The sequence below is a fragment of the Gambusia affinis genome, linkage group LG20 (assembly GCF_019740435.1).
Source record: "Gambusia affinis linkage group LG20, SWU_Gaff_1.0, whole genome shotgun sequence".
Lineage (NCBI taxonomy): Eukaryota > Metazoa > Chordata > Actinopteri > Cyprinodontiformes > Poeciliidae > Gambusia > Gambusia affinis.
In genome coordinates this window covers 2,143,946-2,164,235 of record NC_057887.1, presented here as the reverse complement: position 1 = coordinate 2,164,235, position 20,290 = coordinate 2,143,946, and the positions used below count along the sequence as shown (strand labels likewise).

At 39.3% G+C, this 20,290-nt stretch overlaps 1 protein-coding gene across 5 annotated transcripts; it reads right to left on the bottom strand.

Annotated features, from left to right (window-relative positions):
* Window positions 1-5,330: 5,330 nt before the first annotated feature.
* On the bottom strand, window positions 5,331-20,204 carry usp42 (ubiquitin specific peptidase 42). Of its 5 annotated transcripts, none has more exons than XM_044103554.1 (18): window positions 19,819-20,204; window positions 17,187-17,433; window positions 16,490-16,696; window positions 16,258-16,368; window positions 15,848-15,947; window positions 14,606-14,673; window positions 14,431-14,501; window positions 14,236-14,318; window positions 14,022-14,133; window positions 13,520-13,660; window positions 13,220-13,320; window positions 12,101-12,266; window positions 11,383-12,030; window positions 11,219-11,295; window positions 9,463-10,536; window positions 7,299-7,594; window positions 7,158-7,215; window positions 5,331-7,067 (listed from the first exon to the last, which is right to left on the bottom strand). In XM_044103554.1, exons 2-17 carry the CDS (start codon window positions 17,422-17,424, stop codon window positions 7,160-7,162), a joined length of 3,549 nt encoding a protein of 1,182 aa, XP_043959489.1. In that variant the 5' UTR covers window positions 17,425-17,433; window positions 19,819-20,204; the 3' UTR covers window positions 5,331-7,067; window positions 7,158-7,159. The 5 variants fall into 5 exon arrangements, with proteins under 5 accessions (XP_043959489.1, XP_043959492.1, XP_043959493.1 ...); XM_044103557.1 differs by having other exon boundaries at window positions 7,158-7,212; XM_044103558.1 differs by having other exon boundaries at window positions 9,463-10,515.
* Between the last annotated feature and the right edge of the window lie 86 nt (window positions 20,205-20,290).

The following is a 20,290-nucleotide window of genomic DNA, read 5'->3' as shown; positions in this document are numbered from 1 at the left end:
TTCAACTGATGTGTCCTGAGGGTGAATTCCTCTGCTCTGCTCATCTCGTTTGTGAATATGCAAATCAGCACTGCTACAACCGGACTGAAGCGAACAGTGCCAGAGGTAAAGGAGATATTCCTCTACACATTAAAATAGAACAAATATTTAGTCAGTTTTATTTAAACAGCTCTTATTTCTCTCGTGCGTCTGTTAACAATACGGTGCACAGCGCCTCCTTGCGTAACGAAGTGATGCATCTTTTTTTATTATTTTAGCAATTAGGTTTCTGTTTGTAAACATAGCGCCAATTTACAATTGTCTCAAGAAGGTAAAAATTAATTTTATGAAGAAAAAATAAATAAATAAAAAAATAAAGAATAAAATGGGGCGTCACTTTCTTTACCGCCTTATGAAAACGTAGTTCCACTTCAGTCATCTGCAATCAGCAATTTCTGATACAACACCGCCCTCTTCTGGCGACAACCGGAAATTCACACTTCACATAATATTACTATGATGATGATGAAGAAACCAAATCCCATTTACCTATATTTAAAACACTCAAAAAATATATCATATTGTCAAAATAGGAGTTTTGTGTGTAGAGTTTCGAAGAAATATTAATTTAACAAAATAAAATTTGAAAAAGTATAGCTGGGCGTGGTTGTTCGACGCCGTAGGTAGGTTTTATACATGGTTTCTTTTAATCAGAACTAATTGTATGTTTATATAGCCTATTGCTAGGCTTGCACCAGATCGGCTACTCCAAGGTTTGAACTGGGAGTGTTGATTTATGCAATGCAGGTAGGCAGTGTTTTAATGTGTTTTAGGTTGATTTGATTAAAATGATTTAATAAGCATTTGACAATTTTTGTGTTTTTGTTTTACAGTTTTTGCACTGCCTCCTGCTGTCCTTTTAGCGTTTGGTTTTCCTTTGTTGTTCCACCCAGTTAGGATTGTTTTTCTTCTTGTAGTACTTGTGAGGGCGGGCTAACAACCTTTCATTTATTATGTTGGTTTTGTTTAATTGTCTGTTTTGGGCACTTCCCTGAATATTTATATCCTGTTTGGTGTGATGAAGTTAGCGGGGAATCCTTTTTATCTAAGCAACAATAATTAACTTAATTCTGGTTGTTGTTTATTGCGCTTTGGCTAATCAAGGCTATAACATAAGTATTGGCAAAGCTCAATGTCATTTTCACAGGAGGTGGAGCGTTGTTGTTAGCAGCTGCTGAAAGTAACTAAAAAAAGTTTCTTTTAATGTAACTTAGTTACTTTCCAAATCAAGTAGTCAGTAATCTAAATTACTTTTTCAAGGAGTAATTACTTATCCGATTAAAGTTACTTTTTCAAAGTAACTATGCCATCACTGTTCTTACACATATATTGTAAATTCTTTCTGACAATAGATCCTCAGATCAGAACAATCGTCACTCGTGTCCCATGAAATGTAACCACTAATTCCTCATGAGCTCTTCTGGGCCTCTGCATGCGTCCTGTTTCTCATTTCATTCATCCTTAAACATGTTTCTGTCGGGACCCAGCCATGAAGGACTGAACTGCATACAGGAAACGAGGAGTATGACTACTGTTAATCCCAGAATGCATTGCATTAACCCATCTTCAGTTTCTAGAAGGAGCGGGAAGCACAGCAGCTGAAGCACCTGACATGCTGAGCCAGCATGCTGCTAGTGTTGCATTCCAGTTAACTGGGACGTGGGAACTCAGAGCTGGGTTTGATGTCACACTGGGTAACAGTGTTCTGGTTAAGAGGTCAGAACTGGCACTTGGTTACACCAGCAGACGGATGGATCAGTTTGTAGAAACTCTTACAAACATCATTTTAATGTTTACTTTCCGTAAGAAAACACCACTTTTAATTTGTTCAATTCACAGTTGCAGGCACTACATACAATATTGCTTTTTAAAGGTGTCTTGTAAAATAAACATGTTTTCACAACATCAGTACCAAATGTTGATGTGAGGAGCGGCCATTTTGAAACGCGTGAAAGTGAGCCTCACCAATCGTAACGGGGTAGTGGGAGTTGCTCCCATGCTTCCAGACTTGGGAGGGACTTTTAGTTTTTTTTTTTTTTCCTCAAACCTTGAAGTGAGAATTTCTCATCTTTGAGTACAACTGGAACGCAGCAACACTTCCTGCCTCTTTATTGCAGAGAACTGCAGTGGTGAGACGCAGACAAGCATGTGAACCCCCCATCGTTGTTGGTAGAGAAGGGGAGAAGTTCATCCTTTAACGAACCCTGAATCCAAAGTATCTTTCTACCATCTGGTAATCGGTGACTGCAGTCTGTCTTGACCCAGCTAATTCAAAATTCTGCAGAAGGACTTTACTACCTTTACAACACTAACCTGACAGAGCACAGCTCCAGGACTGGGTGCTCATTCTGTGCTTCCAGATCATGTCCCACCATGAAAAGTTCCTCACAGGTTCTGCTTGTGATCCGAAGTGTGATTTCATTTCATGGTTGGGAAAACAATTTCCATGATGGAAGGAGTTGATGCACTGCAGGTCTACACTGGCAGTCCATCCTCAAAGTCAACTATTAAGCAATTAGTACTATTAGTACAGCATTATTCAAGCTTAAATCATTTTGAAGTCCCATTAGCCAAACAGGTGTGTCGTTATTGCAGAATGTGGTGTTGCACTAGTTTTAAGCCGCAGGACGAAAATGCACGTGATTTAAATATCTTTTTCTAAGACCACGATTTAAAAAGCCTGACTGAAACAGTTCCTAGCTTTAAAAGGCTGTTATGTGTGGGTGGATTTTTCACAGGTAAACCTGAAGTACACTGTGTTTCTTTGACATTCTTGGTAAGAGTAAATATGAAGTAAATATATCCATCCATCAATCAATCCATCATAAGAGTGATCAGAGGTGCTTTTGCATCTCAGTGAGGAAAACTAGTTGTGGTCACCTAACTGGTGTCCCAGCATGGCGGCCAGCGTGAAGCCGTCTTCTGTCACAGGACAGTGGAGAGAGAACCATCAGGGAATCTATGACTGGCCACTAGGGAAACGACTTTCACAGCTGAATATAATAAGAGATAAAAACATTTTTCCCTCTCTAAGTCCTTTAGGTTGGGAACTGCTTCCCTTAAAGGACAGTAGAAGGATGGAGATGTGGTGAGAAAAGTTCCAGGATGCTGCATCTCCTGCACATTGACAGGAAGTCAGGATTTCTCAGACAGCAGATTGGTTGATTTATTCTTCATTTTAAACAACCAGAGCCAAATTAGAAACCTGAAAAAGTGGAGAAGTGGAGAAAGAGCAGGTGACTGAGCATCTTTAGTTTCTCCTGCAGCCTCACACATAACTAAAGTCACACTCACTCCTCTCAGTTTATTCTGAGAAATAAATTAATTCTGTAAATAAAAACATCTATTAAAACCGCAAAGTTTTTTTTTGGCTGCTCACAGATAAAAGGCTTCCTTTCCATCAGATTATATTTTATAAACTTTTCTTCATGTGTTCAGTAATCCAGTTGAGGTCTAGTGAAACTGTCATGTACAAAATATTCTGTACATCCGTTTTGTTTTTGTCATTGTTGTGTTGGAGGAGTCAACGCCACTGACCGTCATGTCCACCCACAGGTCAGCAGTGACGTGCGGTGAGGTTCATAGCTGGTGAGGCACTGACGTCATCAGAATCAGATTTGCAAATAGATGCATAGATTGACAGCAGTTTACAGGTTATGTTTCACTTCTGCATCCTTACACATACAAACTGTAGCTCACAAAACACACATATTATCTCCTGCTTCGATTGAAAGTCCACTTGAGAAAACTTTTTTGGTGTTGTAATGTAGTCATCCATGTCGAAAGTCGGGATAAGCGAGAGGAAAAAAATCCCTATCTCTATTATAATCTATCGCTGCACTTGACTTGCTTCCCGAATCGTTTAGCCTAGCTCGCTGTCACTTACTCGGCAGTTGAGGAGTGAACAAGACGAACGTCTGGGATCTTGAGCGCCCCCTGCCATGAGGCAAGAGAACTGCCTGCCTCACCTCGAACCTGTTCTCTGCCGTTTATAATCGCTCATTACACGAAACACGTTACACAAACACAGTTGGTGACAAAAAGCACTGTACATTATATACATAAGCTAAATTATTGGAAATAAGTTCACATATTAAATTGTTTAAACCATTTTATTGACGCCTGCAACAACATGCTCTCCGCTTAGCAGCCAGTGCAGAGCCAGGGGTTGCGCAATCCAAGGTGAGGCAGAGCTCGCTGCTGCCTCACCGGCATCGCTTCCAAGCATTTGAATGGGAAAATAAGAAAATTCAGCGATTTTGAACAAATAAAAATCGAAATTGGTGAAGCTACATGAAAAATAAATATTTTTTAGTACAAACCACCGGATGAATATAACAATTTAAATTACTTTATGATTATATATTTTCTTTCTTTCCACGATGGCTGGTGAGGCACTGCCTCACCTGCCTCCCCTGACCGCACGTCACTGCAGGTCAGAGAATTCTTTGCAGATTTATGAAACATTGCAGCTGGTGGTTTCACAATTAACATGAACATTTATCAATACCAAATGTGGCAGAGTGATCAGAATAAGAGTAGAGACATGAACAGCCTAGTCAAACACTTCCTCTAGATAATATTTTGGCCTCTTGTGCCTTGTGGTATCTTTGACATGGACGGCTTTTTACCCACCAACTTCAGAAGATATTCCATATTCTTGACTGACCTACTGGAATAAAGAGAGATATCTATGACATATACCTAATTTGATCAGTTCGTCTTCTGCACTGTTAAATTTCTTAATCTAAAAAAAAAAAATAAAAATCAGACCAACTAAACTCTGCCTTATATTAAAGAACTGAATGTTTCATATGATCCTAACAGAGCATTAATGCTCTCAAGATGAAGGTTTACAAATGAAGTAGAATGGGTTTTTCCACTTCCTGTCTATGAGCTAAACCCCCGTCTACTTCTGAGACTGGGAAAGGTTTTTTGATGCAGCTGGTGCTCTGGGTGGCTGCAGGTATCCTGAACTAGAATTACAGTTGTGTTGCTACAGGTTTGGGCCACCATTATTCTGCATTTCTTCATTTTTGTTGCCATCAACTATTCTTTGCCGTTTCATCTCTGTAGATTATCATGAACTGAATTTGACTGGATTCCATCCCAGCTGGACTGAACACACTGCACTGGCATGATTTAGGGAAACTCCACTTGGCTGGACTGGGGTTTGATTAAAAATAATGTCCTGTAAAGTGTTTAGATATGCCACTTGTGATATGAAGGGATATAAACTGCAGTGAGGTTTGTTTTTTTTATAGTTACTTTGTATTGAAGATCCATATTTGCAATCGAAGTTCATTTGTTTTATTTATTGTCTTTTTGTTTCACAAAAGAGGCAGCCCCTCCCCCCACTTACATTTAGTGTGTATGCAATATAATGTACAGTTTTGTTATCATTATGGTCATGTAGTATTAATCATGGCTTTAGCCATTACCCATTCAATATTTTAGCTTAATGTGTTATAATAAAGGGACTGTATGGAGCTCTTAGTAGAGCATAAGCCTCATTACACCATTTTTACTGAGCAGAGACAAAAAAACAAGACTTTGTGTGCATGTAAATTCAGTGAAAAAGTTTGACTCACCAAACATAACCAGTCTTTGGTTGTTCCATATATGGAAATAATACATGTGTGACTCAAGCTCTAATACTGACCAAGGAGAGATAAACAGCTTGAGTGTTATTTGACCAAACCTGAATATAGTGTGACGCGTGGGAAGTTTACCGTCTACATTTAAATGGAACGAGAAAATATGTTTGTTCAACAAGAAGGCTTCGGTACAATCAATCAATTCTCTATAATACAAAAGGTAAATAAATCCAACATATCCATCAACGTTTGTCATTCAACACAGCTTGTAAACAAAGTCCAAAGACAGAAATTACAATTTCTGACATTAACAAATGTATTTAAGGCTTTTACCTTACACAATGTATAAATTCAGACATGCTAAAATAAAAAGGTATAACAGCAGTTTCCTCAACTTCTTCCTAAAGTTGAAAAACAAAGAAAGAAATACCCTCCCCATTCTCTACCCTCACAATCACACCCCCAAAATCTAACCATATCCACTAGTGACTTGTGTCCAGAGAATATGGTCAAAAATCAACACAAATCCTTCTACAGACAAAGCAAGAAGATCCTGATACAGGCTTTTTACTTATAAAAATAACTGATAGTACAGTTCAAACTCAACTTCACAGTATATTTCATGATGCTAGAAGACACAAACTGTATTTTTATTTTTTTTTTTAAACTAAACACAAATGGTCCACAGTCGTGAAAGAAAAAAAATATATAAAAAGCTTTTCTTTCTGAACACCTTAAAAGAAAACAGGAGAAAGAAATGCAATTTAACTCAAACGGTTTAAAAAGGGAGACTCAGGCGTCAAGAGGGGAAATGGACGTTGTTGCAAAACAAAAAAACAAAAAACTAACAAATAAAGCAGATAAATGTCCTCAAGTCTGTCCAGGGTTAACATGGAGGTATCGCTCAACAAACCCATGTTCACACCACTGCATTCATCCGCCTCATTCAGAAACATGCACCCCCGTCCCCCCTCCCCTCTCTGGTAGTTTGACCACAGCGTGGATTCAACAACAAAACAACAGGTGAGAAGTAAAAACATTGCAGCTGTGCAGATATGGTGACATCTTCAACATCTAAACATGAAGAGACTCAGTCTTTTTACACAACACATTCTCCCTTTTGTTTCATTCTTACTTGAAGTATGTGGATAAGTGATTTCTGTTCCAAAGGGTTTGAGTCCTGAGATCCGCTGAGCAGCAACTGAGATGTTTAAGCTCCAGGCTTGGTTTGTACTCAAATAACTATATATTACTATCATCTTTTAGTCCTAAATGTTTAACAGGTGATTTTGTTGTTTTTTTAACCGTAGGAGAATAATCATAGATAAAGGAACACTGTTAAATTGAACTCCCAGTGAAGAAGCACCACTTCAAATAGTTTTGTGATATCATTCCTCTGCTGTTGTCAAATGTTGCAGGTGAGTGAGGGGTCTGTAAGGAGAAACAAACACGGCGTTGTTACACTGACTGAGCGCCTGAGCTGAGCTCCAGGTGGAATCTGAACAGCGGGTTGGTACTCACAGTCACTGCTTGAGGCCACTGGAGTATCTGTGGAAGTCACCATTGGTTCGACCGTCTCCTGAGAAACAGGACAACCTCTCAAGTCTAATTGTGACACATGACATGTTGAACTTCAGTGAGCAGCTGTGGATGTGGAAGTACCTGTGTGTCCGTTGAGATGTTGGTGAGCTGAATGGTTTGAGAGGGCGTGGTGCTGAGGTGGGAGTGGCTGGTCCCTGCTGCCATCGCTGCAGTCTGTGCGCTGACGTTTCTCTGGTAAAAAGTCTTGGTCGTACCTCGAGTCCTTGGTGTCAGAGTGATGGCGCTTCCGGTTCTCTCTTTCTTTGCTGCCTCTGTTGCCGTGGCCCCGTCCGGAATCGGAGTCGCTGTCCCTGTGCCGCCTCTTCTTCTTTTTCTTCTTCCTGCTCTCGGTGGCTCTGTCTGAATCCGGGTCAGAGCTTCAAGTAGAGACAGAGAAAAACTAAATTGAACTGAATAATCCATTCGACAATCCAAGAGTCAGTCATTATGTATGACACCCTCCCAAAAACGGGGGTGGAAATTAGCACCCGCCACTGGCCAAATGCGGGTAAAAGTATGAAGTGGAGTGTAAATTGGAGCAACCCACCCACCACCGAGGCGGGTTGACAATTTAAACAGGAAAAAAAAAAAAGCTGCATTCAGTTTGAACTTCTGTCCAGGCCCAGGGCAGCTGTGGCTGACTGGACTACAGACTGATGCACATACTGTATATGGGAGGGACCTAGGCTGTCATAATTTATCCAAAAAATATATCAAATATCATTTTTATCGACCACGGCAGCCCATTAGTCGATTTCATGCATTTTATATCATTTGCCTGTACTGGTGGAGTTTGTAATTGAAAGAAAAAAAAAAAAAACAGTGGCCGGTGAAATGTCTGAATGGCTGGTAAAAATTTTTTATTTCCACCCCTGCCCAAAAACAGCATTGGTTTTTTTTCTCCCTGGCTGTATGGAGGAAAGAAAAACATTACTGTACACAACTGCTCAGCTGGAAGAATGTAACTGCTCCTCTAATGCTTGCAAGAAAAAAACCCCATCTGCCATACTACAACTATTCCTGCTCACAAAATCCATGAGCTCAGTGTGGAAACAAAAAGAGCGCCTTAACTTCTTCCTCGCCTTACCTCTTAATAAGGTAATGCAGTTTAAATAAGGCCTATATACAAAAGCTGTGACTCTGTTACAATAAAAAGCTGAAATGCACAAATGTTTGATCATTTCCACAACTAACAATTATTACTACTAAAAGTAGATTTTTTTTCTAGATTTTCAATATACATATAAACAAATACAAATTAAACATAACATGAGCAAGTCTACTCAGAGCATCTTTAGTTATTTACAGATTCTGAATGTGTAGATTCTATGCTTTCCAGTGCTGTCAAACTATGGCTGTAACGATTCCTTGAATGATCCGAGATCTTGATTATTAAAATTCCTTGGGGCATATTATCTACCTCAAAGTTTCGTCACATTATGTTTTACTATTTATCGCACCGTGTTCCAACAGGGTGATTATTTACGTTGCACAATGCTTTCACTTCCACCTGTGAGTTGTTGACGACTGATAAGTGATGTCATAAAGTCCAGTTTTCAAGTGGGTTGACTGATGTGTTGGAGAGGTTCATGAGCCATGTGTTTACATCAAACTTGTAAGTTATTGGGTGAATCCAAAACAATAGCACGTGTTTATCCAATAAAGCCCTGAATGTTGATCAGCTATGAGTTTATGAACAGCTCAAATTTACTCTGTAAACAAGCTGAATTCAAACATTATGCAGTATGTTTACTATTTTTAAACCTCTGAAATTGCCATTTAAAGCATGGATTGGTTTCTTCATGACTTGAACTAGCATGCTTTGCAAAAAAAAATAAAAAGAATCGCAGAAATTGGTGGATGTTATCCTTTATTCTCCAGTTCCTCTCTTTTGACTTGTTCATACATTTGCAGTGGCGCTTCCCATATTACTTGGGCTGCATGATAATTGGAAAATATAACTGTGATTTTATAGGTGAATATTGTGAGGAGTGGAAGTTGTGAAAGTTTTACCTTTCTGTGTTGTCGGGGATCTTGTTGTAGGGTTGATCAGTTCTGATCCATTCTACAGAACAGGTCTACAACAGCCTGACCTAAAAGCCTGAGTGTCCTAGCATGTCCTAGATCTTATTGACTCGGCTACACTGAGCCATCTAAACATTTCAAATGTAAGACACTTGAGTCCTAGCATTAGGCAGCACCATTCTGTTGCTGGGGGACAAACCTTGATTTGAGCAGGTCTTACCTGCTCTCGTGGTGCCTGTCTTTATCTTTTGACTTCTTCTTCTTCTTGCTTTTTTTGTGTTTTTTGGAGTGGCGGCCCTCTGAGCTGTCCTCTCTCTCCTTTCTTAGATGAGCAGCTGGCCTCTTGTCACTCGACTCCTCCCTCTTAAGAGTAGAGTTAAAATTACAGAGGCGGTCCAGGGGGGGGGAAACCTTGGACTTGTTTGTTTCTAGAGCAGTAGCAGCTGGGGAGGAACTCCTTTCTTCCCTATCCCACCCATTCCTTTTGTCCTTCATTGCCCAGGATTCCCGACCGTCCTTTTGCGACCGCCAATAGCTGTGAGACTCTTGAGGTTGTGGGTATCCCCTCCTCTCATGTCTCCCATCATACTTGTGGTAGTAATGGCTGGAATGGTATGAGCGCCGGTCGCGATCATGCTCCCAGGAGTGCGACCCGAGTCGTTCCTTGCGGCGGTTTAAGTCCCAGTAGCTCCGCTCAGGAGGAAATCGATCCCTGTAGGAGCGATGGTGATCCCGGTAGTCTCGCCTATACCGATGGCGATCGCTGTAACTTTCTCGTGGTGGACTTCTGTCCCTGTAGTGTCTGTCTCTGTCTTTGCTATAGTCAGAGTAGAATCTGTCTCTGTCCCTGTCATGGGATGACTGCCTTTCATGGCCTTTAGAACCGGGCTTGGACTGGCTCTGCCCCTTGTTCTCTGTACCACCGTCCGGCCGTGCTGATGGACCGTTGGTCTGCGACGAATCCTTAACTTCTTCCTCGGTTTTGCTAATGTTCTGAGCAGCTGTAGAGATCCCATTAGCACTTTGACAGCAGACTGGCTCTGAGGGGAATCCTGACAGGTCTCTGGGTCCAACAGCGTGCGTCTTGGAAGTAGTAGCTGAAGGTGAGGAGCTAACAGCAGAGGATGAGGTGTGGTGAGGAGGAGGAAGAGGTTCAGGCAGCGTTTTAGCCCTTTCATCAACAGTAGCAGAGAGGGGCTCTCTTTCATTAGCAGCAGGAGTAGCACTCTGAGCTGAACAAGTCTGCGATGAGGCCGGGTCAACGAGCTCTTTGCTGGGATCACAAAGAACAGAACTGTTTGAGATTAGCTTCATGATTCATAGAGTATGCAGTAAGTTATGCAGATGGAATTGTAGCAAATAGTTGCACTTCCATTTGCTACAATTGAATTTTGATAACAATTCATTTACCCGAGTATCGACTCAAGAATACTGAATGAATATGCACAGCACACTTTTCAGATGTTTGTTTGAAAGAATGCTTAAAGTTATTTATTTTATATTAGAAATACCTAATCATGAATCCTTATAAAAAAAAGCTTTTCCCCATACATCAAGCTTCAGACAAAGTTAATTATATCATAAAAGGCTGTTTACTAAATGCCTACATTTAGGTTTGCTTAGTAATTAAAAAAAAAAAAACTTGTGAAAGGTTTTATTTCTCATTTGCTTTTGTAGCTTAAAAAAACATTAAATAGATAAAATGTTTCCTTATTAAAAACAGGAACTACTGATTATCTCTTTTACATATTTCTTTTACTGAGTTCTAAGGAACAGGATCATTTTACATTTGATTATGGATTTAATCTGCAGAATAACTGATAGATCACTGAACACTAAAATAGTTATTTACGAATAGCCCTAAAATGCTTTGAGTCTTAAGACTGTACCACGTTTATACGTGCATCAATACTTGTGCGAGGGACTTTGTGGTTATATGTTAAAATTTAAACATAAATCAGACACGTTAATCTTACTTGGGTTCATTGTGGTCACTGCCAAGTCCATTGGCAACAGCATTCACAGCTGAACTGTCCTGATTATGGATGGATCCCTGAGGAGCACACAACGCCGTTACTACTGACATGACACTAGCAACAGATCCTTTGCATATTTTACAGATCATATATGCATAATTTACCTTGTCATGTATGTTGTGTCCATTAACTTTGTGGAGCCCATTAAATTGTCCATTTTGGTTTGTTTTTGTAAATTCAGAGGTTGACCCGTTCACTTCACTACTGTTATGACAGACATCTATTTCACCGTTTGTGTTTTTAGAAGAAGAGGCACACACATCTCCTGTTCCATTAGTTCCCTTAGTCTGAGGCTTGGATATGCAGCCAGCATCCTGAGTGGTACTGTTCTCCTGGTCGGATTCTTCAGAGGACTCTTGACTGTACGGCACCAGTAAAGACGACCCGTTGCCCCCGGCGGGTTGGTCGCCGTTACTGCTGGGCGTGCCGTTAAAGTGGTTTAGCTGACGCGGAACAAAGTGAACGTCTGAGGTAGACTGCGAGGAAGATAACGAGCTGGAGGAGGAGCTGCTTGCAGAGGATGGGTGGCTGTAGGTAGATGAGGAAGATGCTCGGTTCTGTTTGCCTTGTCCAATAAAAAACGAAAGCTTCTGTCGTTTCTCTTGGTCTGGGATGGATGTGGGTCGACTGATTGAGTGGGAAATTGAGGAAGAAGCCAGGCCATGGCTGGGTTTGCCAACTGCACTGCTGCTGGCCTTAGAATTGCTGGGATAGTCCCTCAGAGATCCATTCCCATTAACATGGAGAGTGTTCTGAGGCACAAGACAAACATTTTTAATAATAACTCATCCTCAAACATCAGAGGGAACTCTTTAGCCCTACCTTGGTCATGTGTGGTGGTAGCTGGGGGCCGATGAAGCCAGTGTTGCCATGGTGAACGGCGGTGTGGATGCGAGGGGTTACCACCGGCCGGGGAGACGACTGACCAGACATACCTGGGTTATGGCTCACATTGCTGAATTCCCCAGTTTTCTTCACATTACACGACCTGACCACAACAAAATACAAGCCAATATTTTATTCATCATTTTTGAATTTTTTTTTAAAGTTGCGTCTGGAATATCTTTTATTACTACACTATAATTAATATTACAATAGCAATAAAAAAAAAAGAAAGTAAAAAAATGTCAGAATCCTTAGATAATTTTACACAAATATCCAGTTTGGTTACTTATAATATCTCACTGATAGAAGATATGGTAAAACTCTTTATGTGCCTCTCAACCTGCCTGCTTGGTGATGTGCTGAACCCTAAATCTAATTTTATTGCCTTGTTGTAAATCATTTGTAGATTATGTCAATACCTACATTTATTGACACTTAAATAGATAGGACAAACTCATAAATATTATATCATGTTAATAACTACAAGTCATTTTTAAGGTTACAGTCTGCATTATAAAATTTGAAGCAAATTTAGAGGTGCACTTATCACAGTCCTGTTCTATTTCTGTTCAACATTTTATTTGACAATCAAATTATTGAGCATTTAATAAAAAATGTATCATCTTTTGGAGGGATGCCCACCTCACCTTCTAACTTACTTACAGACTTATTGGTTCAGTGAAATAACTTTTCACTTAAATCTGCCAGGAATGTGGATAAATTGGCGATTAACAGTATTACATACATACATCACTTCATTAGAGAACAAACACTTTGAGCAGAAACCAAATCTCACAAGCATCATTGTTGCCATTTCTGAATAAACATCCTAACCTTATCTCCTTCAACAGTTGATCATTTTTAAATTGCTTCTACATATTTTAATATAAAATCACCACCTAACGTTTGTTAATATTAATATTTCCATCTCAGTTTCTTTACCTACTGGAGGGTTGGAGTCTTTTTATCACAATTCGTTTGACCTACAATTTATATTGTGTTCTGTCCATTTCCTGTTTGTAATGTTGGACCCTCGCTGAGTCATGGTTTACTCACTTAATGTAGAAAAGGACGTAGGCCTGTTGGTTGAGGACTGAGCGGATGTCGCTCACAGAGACAGACGAGTCGTTCATCTGGTACCACTGACCATTGCTGGCCTGTCACAAAACACAGAGGAACACTTTGATTCTGTTTCAGAAAATGAAATGAAACGTTAAAACATAATGAAAGCAGCTAAACATTCAGCACAAACAAAACAAAGCTGAACTATGCATTTAAGGCTGATGCGTTTTGTGTTCCATCTCTCTGGATGTGGATGTGTGGAAGGCCAAAGCAGCGTTCAGACAGATGATTCACCTTAATGTAGCAGAAGTAATGGCCAGCGTGGCAGCTGAAACCGGAGTGGACCAGCACAGCGTACAGGCCGTAGATCTGGGGCTCTCCTTGAGACTGGGACATGAAGGGCCGCAGCTCCAGGTACTCTGGATATTTAACATCCTAGTAAAGACAAAAAAATACTGTTGACTTTGCTTCGTTTCGCTAATCGGGAACATTATTATTGAAAATGATGCATAAAGTAGCTAACAGCAATAAAAAGCACATTATCTAGCAGGCATTTTGACAGAGCACTGGTCCGTGAGCGTCCACAAGGGACAGGTACGATTTTATTGGCATTTATTTATTTACAATGGATTTTTTAAATAATCCTCATTATCACATGAGAAATATGAGAATTTTTTTGAGGGACTCATTATTGCACTCTATTGTTAGTGCCGCAGATACTTTCTAATGCTATTCTTACGTGAAGGTCTTAAAGGGCCGGTGCAGTATGTGGTGTAATATACAGGAAGCTCTGTACCTTTGTGATTTTTCCTCCAGTGAAGTTTGCAAATCGTTTTAGTGAGAGAGTGAGCACATTAGGACTGCGGTGGATTGTGAATCTCTTTGAGGCTGTAACCATTTTTTTGCACCTGAAAAAAGAAAAAAAAAGAAATTTGTTTTAATTAACATATTGATGCATAAACAGAAACATAAAAAAATTAAGATCTGTGCTTAGAGGCTTCAAGAGTTACTTGGTGCACTTGTAGGCATTTTCTCCATCCAGCTGTTCTGGTTTGACAAATTGCTCCAGAGCTTTGGAGACGCTGGGTGCCGTCTACATGAAGGAAAAAAACAACAAAAAAAAACATTTTATAGGTTCAGTATTGAGAAACAATGATTTCTTTGGATTTGTTTGTCAACTGTGACAACAGATGTGGTCAGATTACCTTAATTTCCAGCGTGATGTCCAGAAAAGGATCAAATGTATCAGAAACTGATTTGCAGTTCAGACATTTCACTGAAAAAGAAACATTAGAAAGTTGACCAAATAACAAGATTCAACTATTTTTCTGCCGAAAACAAAGATAAAAAAAGGACAAGAAATCACCATTAATGTCTCACCTCTGGACCTGAGGTACCCTCCAAACACTTGATGGATGAAAGTGGTGGCCTGCGTTTGCCTGTCCAATCTGCCACACAGGAAAATGGGAGAAGTAATTTCCTAAATGAGTCATGAATGTACTTGCATGTGGCTACAGAAGTACAGCTGCACATCTCCTGAATGTCTAAGACAGACCTTCAAATACAACCCAGTACAACCGTTCTGGCACAGCAGAAAGTGAAGAGGCAGTCCATTAAAGTTCTTCACCTTGTGTTGTTTAAAATATTTTGGTTTTAGGTAAATTGAAGAATTAACAAATGTCAAATGTTTTTGTGTATCATATATAACTTGATGCAATTACCTAAAATAAACATTGACAGAAAAATAGAGCTCACGCAACAACACCAAAAACATGATCATCATATTCCATAAATATTAAGATTTGTAACTATGGCAAAATAACCTTCACAAAAATAGCTTAGCTTTATAACTGTGCTGTCGGGTGTTATAAGGTTACACACCTTTAAGGATCCAATCTTACTTTATTGGAAAACACTGAACAATACCCATGAAGCTAACTTGTATCAACTGCATATGAAGTATTGCTCTCAGATAAAAATGAAAGGTTTAGAGTATTTCTCTCCAAACAACAAACAAATAATTTTAAAAAATAAATTAAAAAAAAAAAAACACCCTTTTTTTAAGTCTTTAATTTTTCACATCTTAACTTGAACAGGTTAGAAACTAAATACCTGTTTAAGCCTCTTACCAAAACTAAAGAGCACAGAAGTATTTATTTTTATAAAATCAAAAGATTTGTGGTTTATTGATGACTAACAAAATAACTTAAACCACTAATAAAGTGTCCTAACTTTAAAGTTCTCTTGCAGTACAAAAACATATTGCCCAAATGCAGCAGCTTTGTGGCTATTTAAATGTAGATAAGGTTGGTTTTTACATGCAAGTATTAGTGCACCTCTAGTTATTTTGCTTTTTAGAAATCAAGTCAAGTCTGAGGAGCAGATTCATTTTGACTGGAAAATGTACAAGTGTCCATCTGAACTTAGCACCTTAACTGCAATTGTAATTACATTTAAGATTTTTCCAATAGTAGTAAAAGAAAATTTATGAATAGTGTCTTTGGCCAAAACCACAGACTTGATAAGAGATTCTTAATTAAACAGAACTCTGTGGTCCTCCACAGGATAATAATACCACATTTAAAAAATGCTGTAATTAACCACGATTATAATCACACTCACTTGGTTCCAGGTAAGCAGGACTTTTGCATAGCGTCCACTGTGTACCGCAGGAACTCATGAGCATCCTCCTGGCTTCCATAGCGGAAGTGCTTTGCAATTCCTTTTAAAGGGGGGAAGAGTACATTCATAACAAAATCATTAAAATGCAAGGAAATATCTGGCTGTGATTAAACACACGACTGTTCCATCGTTGCTTGTTTCATAATTGGTTACTGTATTGTGTTTTTATCATGTGAAGCCCTTTTTATTGGTGTAGCACCTTACTGAAATGTGCTACACAAATTAACCTGGCTTGAAAACATAAGAAAAAGTTTTTTTTTCCTGTCTGCCAATTCTATCACAATCAGAAGATTTCCTGCCATTAATGAAAAGAGTTGACAGTAGTTTTAGCACCAACACCACCTACTTACTTTTAAGCTCATTGAGGACACCGATGGGCTTAATGACATTCCCAGAGTTAGCAAAAACCTGAATGATGTGGTTTTGCATGGTGCACATCATGCAGAATCCAGGCTCATGACCTAAAAGAGAAAGATTAATACATTAAAAAAAAACTACATTAAAAATCCTCAAGAAAACTAAGATAACTGATTATTTTTAGGTCAATCTGTTGCAATAAAAACACCAAACGACTGAGCCTACAGGTTTTGGAGTGCTCCCTTGACAGCATGAAGTTGACAAGCGGTGGAGTGTAGGTGAGGCACTGCAGGGCTGAGTTGAGGAAGCATGTGTTCCCCATGTTCTGCAGGCCGGCACCAATGCGATGAACTTGGATCCACTTCAGGCTGAGCCGCTCTGGAGGAAACAGGACCTTCTGAGGCAGCTCTATGCCATCTTCACTGCTCATCACTGGGCAAACATGACAAGAGCTACAATCACAATCAGTGCAGAAAGTTTCTTTTGTTTCTAATTTTAGCTCAACCCGGCGACTGCATCACAGGCTTAAGTTGATTGATTGTGCTCCTGTTTTCAAACTAGCTGTTATGTAACTGGATGAATGAAAGAGCTAAAGGAGAACAAAACGCCCACATGAAGCAACGTGTCACACATGAGAAAACCATCAGCAGAGTGCAGCTTTTTATTATTCACAAGTCATAATACAACCAATTTTACTTTGTTTTGTAGAAATAACAGCATATATATTTCTGAAGTGTGTCTTGTATATTTGCATACAAGTCAACACTGTAAATCACCATTTTTCACTAGACTAGGAAAACAAACTGTTAGCTAAAGCTGGTTTGGTGTGTATTAATCCTGTTTAATCACATGATCAGGTAACTCGGTGTTTGCTCTGTCAGAGGTGTGTGTCACTCGTGCAGGTTCAGGTGTTTCCCCGTACCTTGGTCCTTGGGGCGGTCCATAGAGGCGGGTGTGCCGTTATAGATGGCAGCACCAGGGGTCGGACCCAGGCAGCCTCCTGAAGGCTTGAGCCTGGGAGAGTCGCCGGGCATGCTGGGACCCACCGCCCAGCTGCTGGAACAACTGCCGTCCATCCCCACGTCTCCACTGGTGAAGGATCGGTTAAATCCAACTGACTCGTGGTCAGATTTTTCTGACAATCTGTCAACTATGGTCATTGTTCATAGCTGCATAGAGACAAAAACATAATCTTACAACTTTAAAAGCTGCAGATAAGACAAGAATACAGCTTTAATCTGTAGTATTTGGAAAGCAGCAACAGCAAGAATAAAGGTCTCAATAAGAAGATAAGAGGAAAAAAAGATAAACTGTACACCTAAGCTTACAGCTGTTTTGGGAGAAAGGAATGTCAGGAACAGAAAGTGCAACTTCCTTTGTTTTGGAACTAGCAGTGGGCATTTATTGGGATTAATTTCTTATAATTATAACTTATTGTTGTCATTATGAATTCCACTTAATGCTGTTTAACTACCCGCCTTCCAAACCCGTCCATACTGTCTGGATTACTAGTTATGCTATTTTTTTTTTACACTGTTCATTCAATAAATCTGAAAATATGATTAGATGCAGTTACTGTTTGTGGTCTAGTGATACAAATCACACTTTTCCTAAAGAACCCAATTACTAGTGCGAATGTTTTCAGGAGAAGTACTTGTGTTTGTGCTGCTATGATTGCTGTGCCATGCAGTCACAGCCACACATTTACCTAAAACACAGTAATAAAAAGTTCTTAATGTAATTTATATTGTTATCACAATAATACCACAAACTATTGGCATAAAACTTTAAGTCCATAACAACCACCCCTACTGTAGACAGATATGGTGTGTCTGTATTGAAGATGAATTTGGAGAAGACATGGCAGCTCTCCTGACATTTTGTGGTCTGTTACTAAGGAAATCAGTGGGCAGGATTAGGCATTATAGGCACCGGTACCGCTCGCGACCCACTAGGGATAAACATTTAAGAAAAAAATATGGATGGATGGATGAAGCTTTGGCCAGTTACAGGTATAAACTGTAACTTTATACCTGTAAAGCTGTAACTTTTAAAAAAGTTACAGCTTCAAAATTTCTGCATTTTCAGTCATGCTGTTCTTAGAATTTAAATTAAGTTGAATAAGAATCCAGAAACGGAGTGGAAGAGCACAAAAAATGTTTCAAACTAAATACTTTTGGTTGTTGTTTATTTTAACCCAAACAAAGTGGGAGTTCTCAATTGTGATAAATTTAATGAATATAAGGAATAAATGATTTGTCGGTATTTAATCTGCCAACCCTAGCCGATTCTCATCTGTGGCCAAATGATAAGTGCATCCCTAACATTATTTAAGACTACATATAAAAAAAAAAAATCACTGTACATGGTAAAGACTAGTAAGCTAATTCAACATTGTAGTAGTAGGACAAAATGTGTTGCTATTTAAAAAAAAAAAAAACACTACAAGATTGTATAAAATTGAGATTTTTGTAGTGATAATTTGTATTGATTCACTATTGTATGGAGACAATATTTATTCAGCAGTATGGTGAATCAAATCTTTGGATTAAAGAAAAATGTTTTAGATAATTCAAGATTTGAACTTGGCATCACAGGGAAAATGATAAAAAATAAATAAATAAAAAAAAATCACTGTAATTGTCCTGATCAGTTTGTACTTACTATTTTTCCCCTTCAAAACTAAATTAAATCATTGAAAAAAATGAGCAAAGTAGCTCAAAATAATATTTGTTTTATTTAGACTTTAAATAAAACAAATATTTAAAGTCTAAATTTGTTTTACGCGTCTGTAAAAAATATCTAAAGACTTGGCGTATCAAGAAGAAAGAGTAAACATTACCTGTTAAAATTCATTAAATTTGAAACTTGTTACGGGCGCAATGGTTCCCAACTACCACTGGAAGTTACACAACCCAGACGGGAACATTTCCTTGTTAGAAGCACGTTAAACTGCAGCTGTTCCCTCCCACCCGCTCCAACAGACAGACTTACATTGGCTAACAGACGGTAGCTAGGCCTTTAACATGCAGCGCCTTTAAAACCGAAAGAGAACACGCAGTAACGCTCAGCTCACGTAAGAGGGGTCCCGATGTGTGTACATTTTTTTGCGAACATTGGAGAAAGACGGAGTTGTGATGAATAACCTGTTACCAAACATTATAAAGGAGGCGAAGGACAGAAACGATAGCAGTGGCACAATTCCGGCTAATGCGGCTAACGGAGCAAGCTAGCTAGCAGTCTTAGTTCATGCTAGCTGACACCGTGATGAGTCCCATGGCTAAGAAGTAGCATGTTAAAGAAACCTTAGCGGGCAAGGTTTTAAATTGTACCGACTTTCATCCGTGTGGAGATTAAAAATAGGTTGTCTAGTAGGATTATTAAAGAATGGGCTCCACACCGGTGGCTGTGTGCGTTTACTGCGTTGCTCTCCGACATGACATAGAGAACCGGTGTTGGGCTACTACAGCGAATTCCAGCGGTTTGGGCCAGCTAATATACCTCTATTATTCGCCAGTTCTAACATTAGACCGTAAAAACAACCCAGCACTCACCTGGAGTCTGTTATGAACACCTTAATAGTGGTTTTAAATCCATTTCTTATTTCCAGCGGGTGTCCGCCGGTGAACAATGACGTAGCTAATTGCCCCACGGCTACATCCGGGTACCTGCCATGAAACGACGTCTCTGATAGGTCCATCCGACACATATCCGTGAAGAACGTGTTTCGGAAATATCCGACGCATGTTCTTAACTCTGACCTTATTGTGCCTTTTCCACTACAGTGACAAAATAGCAAGCACTACAAACACGAATATTTCAGCACAACTACGATGAAATTATATTTTCCGAAAACTTTTGTGTTCAGAGCAAATCGCACTACATGTAGCCTGTACAAAATCATCTTTTAAAAACTGAGATTGAATAAACTAGCGACAAGAGCATAAAAAGATGTTAGAACAAAATCAAAGTACTTTTACGTTGTACGGAGCTCAGTAACATTGAAACTATCCTGTGAATGGGAGG